At 40.8% G+C, this 12,663-nt stretch overlaps 1 protein-coding gene across 7 annotated transcripts in view; it reads right to left on the bottom strand.

The window, feature by feature from the left end:
* LOC139628889 (rho GTPase-activating protein 12-like) overlaps window positions 1–12,663 on the bottom strand; it is a 57,100-nt gene that overhangs the window by 37,771 nt on the left and 6,666 nt on the right. For all 7 annotated transcript variants that reach the window (XM_071491041.1, XM_071491040.1, XM_071491042.1 and 4 more), the window contains exon 2: window positions 10,712–11,480. In XM_071491041.1, the coding sequence (XP_071347142.1) occupies window positions 10,712–11,407 (696 nt within the window). In that variant the 5' untranslated portion in view covers window positions 11,408–11,480. The remainder of the gene's footprint in view (window positions 1–10,711; window positions 11,481–12,663) is intronic.

Here is a 12,663-nt window from a genome sequence, read left to right as displayed (position 1 = left end):
TTATGAAAAATTATCTACATGTCACACGCAAATAAAATTAAAATAAAACCGAAAGTCTGCATAAACAAGTAAAGCATATAAGCAGTTTTCAAAACAGAAGGTATAAAATGTTTTCCAGAAACACAAAAGATGCCAATAAGTCTGATGTCAGTTTCTCTGTTTGGAAAACGAACCAACCAATCAGAGCCTTTCATACAGAATCAAGAAAGGAAATGAGATAGAAAAATGGGTACATCCACAAAAAAACTACAACAGAAAGTTGCCACAAAAACTGAGTGTGTTGCTAAGATCAGTGCAACTGTACCCAAGTAAGTCGCCTTACAGAAATATCAAATCAGTGTTGTTTGCTGTGAAATGCTTGTTGCAATTGTTACAGCAGCTTCTGCATTAAATGAACATGACATCAACCGCTCGCCATTAATCAGGGTGAAACAAAACAAAGTAACAACCCCCCACGCACCAAAGAAGATTAGCTAACAACACCAGGCTGGATAATGGAATGAAATAAGATAAAAACTACATCTTGTCTATAGCAGTAATAATCTGTTTTTCAAGGTTGTGTTCAATTTGTCAATGTGTTCATCTCTCACAATCTGAACTATCAAATTAATTTCCTGTATCATTCCACAACTATAAGCTTTATCTACTTTCTTGAAAGACGCATGTCACGATAATCAGATCAAAACTAAAACTAAATGTAAAACCAAGAATCTTGTTCCCATGGTGCCAAGTTAATCATCTCTGAATTTTTCTCGGGGCAAAGTGCACACAGAGACGGTCCTTTCTACTGGCGAGTGAGAAATTATAGAGTGCACTGTCATCAGCTAGACAAGCATGAGTACACATGGGCAGGGCCACAAGCAAACCTTTATTTATACTGGACCGGGAGATTATATGGTGCAAACGGTTCTCTGTCATTTAGTGGCTGCTCAGATATACATGTCAGTTTGGAAAGCACCATTCTCACTTTACAAAGAGTCTTTGTACAGTTGCAACAACAAAGAGCCCTCTCCTCATGTATTAAGAACTGTCTCATGTTAACCTAATAATCTAATGGTCTATCTTTTAAGAGGTATTCTGTGTCTTTAAGATGCTTATGTGGGAATTTAATTTATATATTTTGCAGGCATGTAACATGAGAGAAAAGGGGTGAAAAGGAGGGAAAGGGTTTGCCAAATTTTGCTTGGTGGAAGATATGCAATGGATGATGCTACACAAGATTAACTGGAGTAAATACTGATAATAATATTATTTATAAAAAAGAACCTTTGTGTGAAAAGCTGAAATCCTCCCAGAGAAGTCACCAAAGGTAACTAAGAGTTAAGTTTACACTCAGCTCTGATGACAGTGAAAAATAAAGCACCATGCACTTAATATGAGCAGTTATTCTATCAGTGTAAAGGAAATCTGCAGTAGAAGTGAAATCTAAATAAACATCACAGAATATTCTGTCCTGTCTGCCACTCCACCTCCTCCTCGTCCTCTCTCCCATCATCTCTGCTGCCCCCAGCTCGTCTCACCAGCCAGCTGTCCAAACAAATGTTACGTAGCCGGCGCTTATGTAATGAAGCATGGCAAGTGCTTAGCGCATCCTCTCAGCTTTCCTGTCGCATGCCATCAGCAGTTCAAACATCTTGGGGTACAGCTGAACCTCCCGCCTGTTCCTTCTGGCTATGGATTTTATGGATTCAGTGGAAAAGTAGTCAGGCTTTCGGCAATCAATGTTATGGATCACAGTGAGCACTCGTGCCAAACGAATGGAAAATACTGCCCCGAGCTTGTGAACAAAAGCTGCAACATCAGCTGCTGTGTGTGTGTGTGTGTGTGTGATATATAGAGAGAGAGGGGGGGGGGGGGAGGGAGACAAAGACAGAGTATGGGGCAGAGACAGAAATATAGAGCTGAAAGAAAATAGTCACATAAGCTCTGAGTGCGTGTATGACTGAAAGCTTCTGTAAATAACTTTAGTGCTCAACAATCTCTGCTTGCATGACTGGGATCAAAATACCAGTGCAATATATGGTAGCATGCCTAATAAAATTTAAAACAGACACCATTTCATCTCAAGATAATTCCCTTAGAGTGCAACAATCACTGAACGCAACAGTGCCAGCTGACATGTGTGCATGTGTGTGGTGAAGAGCTTCCTGCAACCTGAAAAGCTTTGTTATAAGTTGCATTATGTTGGAAATATTCACAGGGGTTGGTCACTGTGCAGCACATTACTTTGATACAATAGAATACATTATACTGAGAGCTGTGCTGACTTGGCAAAAAATGCACATGTAGCTGTATGAACAGATCAACTTCTGAGGCATCTGTAGGCATCTGTCCCTGTATGTTTGTGGCTCCCTGCTGCCTGCACACATGCACACATTAAGAAGCAGCCTTACCGTCTCATTCTCATCTGGGTACATGCTGTCCTGTGGCTGTTTCTGCTGCAGAGGAATAAGTCTTGTAGCCGGCGCTGCTGACGAGGACGCCGATGATGCAGAGAAACACAGCAGCCTCTGCCTATTCACAAACTCTCTCCCTGACTGACATGTCACTGTGGCGAACCAGATAATGTCAATCTGAGGCCCCGCGCACACTCAAAAACACACACGCTGCCTCTTATTCACTCATACGTTCTTACATAAACACAGAGAGAGAGAGAAAGAGAGAGAGAGAGAGAGTACACAGAGCACAGTGATGCTCGCTCTCCCTGAGCTGCCACAACACACACTGCTTGACCTGCCCTCCCATAATGCCATAATGCCGCTCTGCACAACACACAACGCAGGACACCCCAGCTGACATAATAACCAACATGCATGTCACACACACACACACGCGCACACACACACGCAAACATACCCATATCCAATTGAAGCTCTCAGTGGGATTAAGGAAAGCTCCATAAAGTGAGGAAGAGTGTCCCACTCCCACACACACTGTATGGTTTCTTTGTCTCTAATCGAAGAAGCCATACAGGCCATAGTAACGATTTACACTGGATTATCCCCCATAATCAGTATCAGGGATATTTATTATCCTATTGACAGTTGTGTTTTTTAAACCTTCCTGCTCATCATGAGTCTAAATTCCATCAGTCAGGATGAAGATTATCCCTCCTGCACCTCTGGAAGGTATCAATCAACATTATGATGTGGTGAGTAAAGCCTTCTGTTCCTGATCAGCACCTCCCTAATCAAAGTCTGCTTCTGTTTTAGTGTGAAAGCTGCAAATCTTCTGACACATAATCTTGTTCAAATTAAGTTTGGAGCGTCACTTGACCAGTACACAGCACCTCTGGGTTCTTTGTCAATTAGACAACTGTGATATGTGAGGGTATTAAGAATGCATTAATCTGATACACTGGATCAATATCGGGCTAACACTGACCTTATTATGCGGCTCAAGCCCAGGAAATCCATATTAAATATAGTCATTGTCAAAGTAAAATTAATTATTTTCCAGGCACAGGCGACCACTGACTCATTTTTATCACTACAGTGATCTCAGTGAGCTCCACATAGTAACACAGATGTTACTGTTTGAAACAAGAGCACTGACATCAGATCTGTGCTTCACATCTGCAGAAAGCATGAACTGAGGCATCAGCACGGCACCTGTCAACCAAGGAGCAGCACATACGTTTTGAAAAATGCAAATTAACCATTCATTCAATCCAAAAATACAATAAAAATTAAACACACTGATGACCCCTTCTGGAAACATCCAGCACACTATAGAGTTGGATGCTATGATACATACCATGACATGACCTAAGAGATTAAATTAGTCCATTGAAAAGACATTTTGCTACACCATTGAAACTATTAGCAGCCTTCCCTTTAAAATCTGTGGTTGTGCCACTAAAAGTAGTGTTGACAACAAGCAGGACAGCTTTAGGCAATAATGGCTGTACCGCATTTATGCAGCAATGTGATGAAATAAGCACCATGATTGCACAGGCAGTTGATTCACTGGACTGGCCAAAACCAAGTATTTCAATCTCCACCTTTTGTCTGCAAATTGTTTGTGGTCTGAGCTGTTGAGAAAATGTGCTTTATTATGACATGCATGGATACTGCAGTATGAAGTGACATATAGCCCAGTTCTAGCACAAAACACGTATAATAATGTGGTATTTGCATTTTAGGAAGCTTGTCTTTTAAAAAGACCTGAGTGCACATTGTGCTTTTTATTACCGGTATGTTAAAGGGAGATACATTTTCAGTGCTACAGCATAAACAGGTGAAGTTAAGCTGGAAGAGGAGATGGTGGAAAAGGAAAGGAGAGAGTGATAAAGTAAGACAGACACAAAGTGGAGGTGTCAAACCCAGCCTTACCCCTGCTCTGTTACACAACAGCCAAACACACTGAAAGGAGGGGGTCAGCTGCCAGACCGCCTGAAGCCCTGTGTGTCCGTTTGTGTGTGTGTGTGTGTCCCAGGTTGAGAACAGTACAGAACAGTACTATAACCCCCTCAGGGCTGCTTCATAACATTGGCGTTGAGCACAGAAACAGACACTACCACAGTCTGCAGCACTCCACTGAGACTTTCCCGCTCTTTCCCAAATGAACCAATGCTGCTGTTCCTGAACTCAGGCTCAAATCCCAAAACACATCTGAACACACAACAGAAGATGTTCTCCTCATTGATTGGTATTCTGGTGCTACTTGCTTTTTTTTTTTTTTGGACCAAAACAAGCAATTTGAAAACATCACCATGTGCTTCTGGAAACTGTGGTGGCCATTTTACATGCTTTCTCACATTTCATGAACCAAACAATGAATCAATTAATCATGAAAACTCCCTCTAGATTAATAATAAGGAAAATAATTGTTAGTTGCAATCCTAATAAACACGTCTGTGCTCGCTGTGCTGACAGTCACAGTCATGAAGAGTGACCCAGATGTGAGAAGGTGGTTTGTGACAGAAGGGCACTACAAACAATCTGCAGGAAACACAACAGAGTGAGATAAGATGAAAAAGAAAGACTATGAACAAAGACCTGAGGTTAGAAATAAAAAAACATCATGAAAACAATGTCAGCTAATGTTGGAAGGATAACAAGCAGTAAGCCTGGGAAAGTGTGTTGAATGCTCATATAATTTCAGTGTCATTTACACTCCCCTTCTGTCAACAGTTAACGTCACAGTGCCCCTAAGCAAGGCATTTAATTGTTGCAGTGCTGCTGTTCATTAGCCAACAGCAGAAGAGGCTAATGTGTAAACAGTATCAATGGGAAACCAAGGGAAACCACAGTGAATTCTTTACAAACAGGAGCCCATGGTTTATTAAGTTTCCATCTGGGGTCATCGGCATGAAAATATTTGTGATCCTCTGAAAGAGATTCAGCATTGAAATAACTGAACTGCTGCTGCCAACTTGTGATATAATAAAGCAGAAAAAGAGAATTAGTAGAAGTGCAGATGGCTGAGCTCCTATTGACTGTTGCCTCAGACTGTGTGTGTGTTTGTGTATGAAAAAATTGTGTCTGTTCATGTGTGTTTCTTTTAATGACTGAACAGAAATGGGTGCGGGTCTGTGACTGTGTGGAGAGTGACTGAATGACTGGATTAATATCTGCTACGGATGTACATTAATATGCAAGGGTGTGTTCAACCACTTAATGTTCAACATGGTGTGGCAATGCAAAGAAACACACATGCCAACTCCACTTCCTGCAACACTAAGTAATCAGAGAAATGAGGAAGTGTTTCCTCCGATCAATCATCCTGCTGAGAGTCACTCAAGGTTTTTAGTTGATTAGAGCTGTCATTAAGAACGATGGCAGCCTGCAGGGTTCAGTTGGTGTCAGTGACAATCAAAGGCGTTGGGGTACAGAGAGGGGGAAACGCCAAAGTGCCTGTTATTTTCAAAAGCGAGACACTCAGCAGAAGCTAAAATCAGAAAAAATAAGTTACTGGCTTAAAATATTCATCTTTCAGATGATCTGTTGTTTTGGTAATTACAGACTTCAAAAACTAAATTAAAGATGTAAAACTTTCTTAAGACTTGCAGAAACTGTGCAAACATACAGAAAAAAGAGACAGACAGAGGTTCAAGTTAAGTCCAGAGGTGCAGAAAAATAACAGGGGAGTTGTGGGTAGTCAAGGGCTGAGCTATAACACTGTATGAACAGTCACGGTACCACGACATCATGCTAAAGGTCAAAACGATAACAATGGTAGGAGCCATATTTTGTGTAGTTACAAAGAATTACAAAGCATCACATTCATGTTAGATGATGTAATCAGTCTGAGCCTATGTATGTGCTAATGTTTCTGAAAGGACACGTTAAGAAAACTATCTTCAACCACTGATTATAACTTTATCCTTACACGCACTCTTTGAACCTTGTGGAGCCTTGATTAGGATTTTGCATATTTAGATCAAGAGTTAACTTTTCCCATTTTTTTGTAAGAACACCAATGTGAGCCTGGTGTTCTCTTCATCTCATCAACCACATCAACAAGGTAAGTACAAGAATAAAACAATCACCGACTGCTGTAAAAGTGGGTATTTATGAGAGTTTAGTGTGTTATTCCCAACCTGAAGAGCCATTTTCTCCAGCTGCTTTTTTAATATTATCTTTGTAAAGCTAGAACTGAACTGCAGAGGTTCAAATATTTTTATACTTCCCCTGCAAATTTCATCTAATCCGCTCCAACAGATACAAGACCAAAGGTTAAGGCATGCTATCACATGACAAGAGAAAAAGGTCAAGGTTCAGCAGCCATGAGCTGAAATTTGAGGGTGAGTGTTAAATTCCTCAACTAATTATATGAATTTCTTACATATAGAACATAAAGTATATCGCATACTCAGTGTTTCTCACAAGTGTGGTTTGATTATTACGATCCTAAAGGGAAGAGAGATGATGAAGAGCAGAATGGATGAGGCGATGCAGTGAAGCAGCAAATTAAAACACACTGAGACCTTGACAACCATTATATTCAGTGGCTGGAGGGAAACATCTGCTTCAGTTGATACAACGTCCAATCCACCGTGGCCAGGGGCTTGAAGACGAACTGAAAGCACCAGGTGATATCTCAGCTGATAACTTTAACAATTTCCAACTAAGGATCAGTGTCTGATGGGCCTATAAAGAAATGTTGAGACAGCTTTGTGTGGGTTTTCAAACATGTCTGTACAACAGTACAGGGAAAAAGCATTGTTTACCTTGATTATGTGTTTGTCTTAATTGTGTTTGGGTTTTTTTTTTCTTTGTTGTTGTTTTTTTTTTTACCAAACTGTAGGTCAAACTTCTAACCTCAGCTAAAACTTCATCTGCCCTAAACCGAACTACTGGCAAAGACTACAACTCAACACTTCCTGGAGCTGCTTCACAGAAAATAACTCGACATTTCCTGGAGCTACTTCATAACAAATGCTTTTATCAAACCCCCTTTACTTTGAAGTAGCAGTGGGCGAGAAGAAGTGTGGAGTTGGCATTAACAGCAGAAGTTTGTCCCTTTGATCACAGAACAATCGCCTCCCTGAGATTTTGTTCTCACGTGTTTTACATCATTTCATGAAACAGAAATACTGAAGAGGAAAAAAGCTGACTTGCTAATTGTGATTTTGCAAGCTCATTACCTTGGTCGCCAACAGGAAAAAGTTCTCACAGTTTATTCAAAAGACATATTTGTCTTGTTGTAGGAGGGATGAATAAAACTGAACTATGCAGCGCAGCTGAAGAGCTATGATATCTTCCTCCATATTGGACTCTCTCAGCATCACACTCCCTGCAGTTCCATTGAATGGGAAAGGAAATTTTGCTGTTTTCAATTCTGCTGTGACAGGACGTTCAAGTTGAGAGAAAATAAATAAAGAGAAATCTTCCAAATCAGTCCCTGAGATATCATCAGAATAAATTCAGCAAGGTCAGAGATGACAAAGAGACCACAAAAAGACAAGATACAACATCCCCAAACTATCTGAGATAACAAGGAATAGATGACATGATCGCAGCCACACAATCCAAAAAGTTCCAAGGAATGAAGCCCGGAGCATGAAGGGACAGTGGAGGCTGTTGAAAGTGGACTAGTCGGACAAGTCGTGACAAAGTAGGCCTCCAGTGCCAGGCCCAGCGCAGCAGATAAGAGCCTGGTAAGGAGGCACGCTCATCGCAGCCTGACCAAGTAGCTTATCAGAAGGAGCTGCAAGAGCTGGCATTGAAAAGCAAGTCCTGGCAGCTGCAAACACAAACCCTCAGCCCTGCTCTCTGCTGCTTTAGTTTTATATTCAGTGAATCTCTTGCTTTAACTTAACCTTTGCTGCAGGTCAGTGACAGTGGGGGTCTCTATCCTTGTTAAGAAGAGAAATTTGAGAACAGAGAGGCAGGGTCTGAATGTTTTAGGAAGTCCTGACTCACACCTGAGCTGTTATCAGCAGCAACACACTGCCACGGCAGAGGAAAAACAAACAAGCAGCTCATTGGAACTGGGACAATTTCTCACCACCACCACCCACCTTCGCTAGGGCTATAGATCCACCTGACCAAACAACAATGAATCAATAAAGGAACAGCATAGTGTTTACAATTCTGTCATTTACATGTCCCCGATATATACACCTTGATTTACATCGTCCTGATATATACTGATAGAGGAAAAGAACATCACATCATTTATTTCCTATAGCAGGACACTGCAGTAAATTATCACACCAAGTGCACTTATAAAATGAAATTATAAATATATAAAAAACATTTACAACCTCAGGAAAAATGTAAGTGAAGTTGTTCAAGTTTAGTTGTCTCAACACCTGCCCAATAAATTCAGGCAGGTTTCACACTTTTTAATCCTGGTGCTAGAGCAACCCTTTGTTTTATAACTGGATTACTTGAATAATTTGTAATTAAATCAGTGGAGGATAAAACATTAGCACTGCTGCTGTGATTACTTGCTGTCTAACACATGACACTTATACAGAACAGTGACTAAACTATTAACCTTAAGTTTGTTTGAGGTGTCCTGATTTTGAAATTCAAACAGCCAATGAAAATTACATACTTTTTTTTGCCATGATACAAAGTGCTTCACTCAATCACTGGAAAAGTGTCTGAATGAGGGAGAACCAGATTAACCTTGTTGTGATAATTACACTTGTGAATTGAATGACTCACAGTATGAGAAAAATCACACATTGTTTACTTGTAGATGGAGCTGGACTGGTTGTATACGTAACAAAAACAAGCTTGACAACTTTGACCTTTCGCCTACCATTTACATGGCTGAGGAAGGAAGGAGCACCATTGTGGACTGAACAGCTTTCAGAGAATATACTGTACTGACTTTGAAAGTGTACATGTTCACTTTTAGATAACCTTTAAACAAACGCATCATACATAATCACAGTTACCTCATTGCGTGATGTATCACCCTGAAATCAGTGAAGCATAAAAAACATGTGACAGAGTAACTAACATGAACGCTGTCTCTGCCAACTTTGTTATGGCTGCACTGAAAAAAGTCAAGTAAAATGAAGCATAGATGTGAAGCAAGTCTTTTTAAGTTAGATCAATGCCAGAAAACCTATTTTAGAAGTAGTTTGGAACAACTGTGAAAGATTTAATGCAATATTTGTATTACTTAATACTTGACTAAATGTGTTGAGAGTCCATTTTTCAGGTTCACCCCAGAATATTAATACTGTGCTTTAATATTCTTGAACAAAGTGTTTTCTTTTGTATATTTTATGCTACAACTGTAGGATTTTTTTTTTTTTTTTTTTTTAATACCAGCAACTTAAACGTACAATTATAACAGCCATAGTTTATTTAAATTGGTTGAAAAGTAATTTAGAGTTACTGAAATATGGAGTTAGTTTGTTCATGGAATCACAGAGAAACACACAACATATAAAAACTATGCAAGAGCTACCACAAATCTCCCTGAATCAAGTCTGCCAACACAAATAACTTTGTAAATTTGTGTGAATTGGTTTGCCATGGATGGTACTATGGCAAAATTGATATTTCTGATATATTACTATTGGTATTTAGGTCAAAATTCCACTAAATGTAAAAGTGCTACTCTATACATGTGTAACTTGAACACAGATATAACAGCTCCTATTCCCTCCTTTCCACAGTGTCACACAAAGAGAGGTCTACACCCAGTGGCAGCACCACACAGACCCGGTTTCTATTTTCTCACTGGCTTTTGTTCGGCAGCAGACTGAGCTAACAAGTTCAGGAACAAACACCCCCACTGACCAAGCGCACAAGCAAAGAGCTGCCTCATCTCACTGAGGTTTCCTGACTGAGGCTGCTTTCTGCTGCACCAGGGTAGGTTAAGAGGTGCAGGGACAGATTGCTCCTCTGTTCAAATAAAAATTCTGTAATACATCACTGAAACAAGAGTCTAGATTTATAGAAACAACAGGAGAAAAATAAGCCACACAGACCCTGGCGTGACATTTTCATTGTGACAGTGAATCATCTACCTAAAGAACATGTTTGATTTGAGCTATCACCTGTATTATTAAATAATGTGGGCACCAATATACACTGAACACTATTATAGGAAGAGGCAGAAGTAGTTCACTGTTAAAACTTATTTTACATTTGTTCAGCAGCAAATTATCCCCACAGCCTGAATGCAGATGCCACTTTGGTAAAGATACTTAAGGAGCCAGGCAGTGAAAATTAGCTCCAAGCTTCATGTGTAGAAAAACATTTGAAAATGTCAGGAAAAAAAAGGTTGACTTTACCTGGAGATGTTCAGTGGAAGAGCTGCTCAGTTCGTCTCCAGACTCCGAGTCGTTGGTGGGTCTCTCCTCCCCTGCAGAGTCACAGTGTTGTGTGCTGTCCACGTCCAGCGGGGCCCTGGCCATCTCTGGGGATCGAGCTCGGGTACGCGGCAGAGAGCCGTGCCCTCCTCTGTGCAAAGGCTGGGGACCTCCACCCTGGACAAGAATCTCAGGCAGAGCTCGGTCGTGGTCTGTGGGGGTGGTGGGATGGTGATGGTTACTGTCCCGGCGTTGGCTGGGAGGACTGAAGTGACCCGAAGAGGCAGTGTGTGCGGAGGGTGAGCGGCGGTAGCTGGACTCGTGTCTGTGAAGGTTCTCAGCGGACCGATCCAGGTGTCCCAGGTCCAGATTGGTTGGCTTTACCCAGAGTGCACCACCACTTTGGGAGGGTGCATTGTTGGTGGCAACAGGCGGATGTGGAATGGGTTTCGGAGGTGGCATGAGGGCCTTGCGGACCTCTCGGACATACTGAGCAGGTACATAAAAAGCTTTACTCCCCTCCTCTCTTCTCACCTGCCACCAGTCCTCATTGGTTTTCTTGACCAGCATGTAGCATTCCCCCTGCCGGATGATGATGAGGCGGTCCTTGGACTTGTACTCATAGTCGTACTCCACCTCGATGTAGACCTGACCCGGGGCAATGGGCAGTTCTGCCATGATACCTCTGACTGTCCACCAGGCAGCTCACCACAACAGGAAGATGTTTATTATCATGGCGTCATGAGCAGACCTGAAAACATAAAAACAGGGCTTTAAATAAATATCTCCATGTAAGTACATTTCCATCTTTCTACCTCCTGTCCTCTTTTTATATTCCATAATACTAATGTGACTGCAGAATCCCCTGGTGGAATCAGGCCAAAGCCTTTTGTCAAACTGAACCAACAGTCTTAAAATTTCAACATAAATATACAAAATAGTCATCCTCACTGCTGTGTTAAGTTTATTTCCTCAAAAACACAAATTCACTCGACAGTATTTTCCTCAATATCATATAAAAAAACAGACATTAGCATCTAATTCTGTGGAAAAACTCATATTGTCTTTTCAAACTGAAGGGTTTTTTTTAAATGGCAAAGTGGCATTAAAATAAAATTGGCCTTTTGTATGAGGGAGTTGTCAGGAAGTGCATTAGTTTACTTTCCATTAAAAGCCTCATTTGACACCCTAGGGAATAGAAACTTAGCACTGGGAAAAATCCCGCAGTACAAAGAGAGTTGTGTGTTTTACATTTCGAGCACTAATGGCAGCAGTTTGGAATAAAAAGAAGAAAAACTGGGTGGCAAACATTTGCAGCAACATTAACCATGAACAGTCAAATAAATAGTGTCATCTTGAGAAACTAAACCTAATTAGATGGAAATATCCACGGAGTCACTAAAGTGAAGAAAAAAACTTGTTATGACCCCTTAAAGATAAATTTAATGAACTGATAACAGTATTTTAAAAAAAGTAAAATAACAATCATGTAGTTTATTGCTTTAAATCTAGGTAATATCTTCATGAATTGGCCAAGATTCCTCTTCATTTCCTGTCTCTCTTACTCAGCATTTACCACAGCAAAGACACAAACAATAGTCTCTTTTAAAGCCTAATACCCCCCCTAACCCAATCAGGACAAATGAATAAGATACAGAGGACTTTAATCCTCTTCAGAGGCTGAATGTACAGCAGAGCTCCAGAGCAGCACATACGATCAGACAGAAGGAGGGGAGACATTAATGTGACTCCCATGCTTTTCTTACACTACAGTGCCTGCTTTTTTCTGTCCTTCTCCCTCTCTCTTCCTGTCTGCTAATGACAGCAGCTCAGGCATGCTGCTGCTGAGCACAGAGATTAGTCAGATCACACAAATACTTTCCTGCTGAAGTCACATCTGTACACACACACACACACTCTTACAACATGAGGTG

Source organism: Trachinotus anak, unplaced genomic scaffold (assembly GCF_046630095.1).
Source record: "Trachinotus anak isolate AG129_WGS33_773 ecotype Australia unplaced genomic scaffold, CSIRO_AGI_Tana_v1 ptg000012l, whole genome shotgun sequence".
NCBI classification, from domain to species: Eukaryota; Metazoa; Chordata; class Actinopteri; order Carangiformes; family Carangidae; genus Trachinotus; species Trachinotus anak.
Note: the sequence above shows the minus strand (reverse complement) of the source record. Positions and strands in the feature narration are given on the sequence as shown.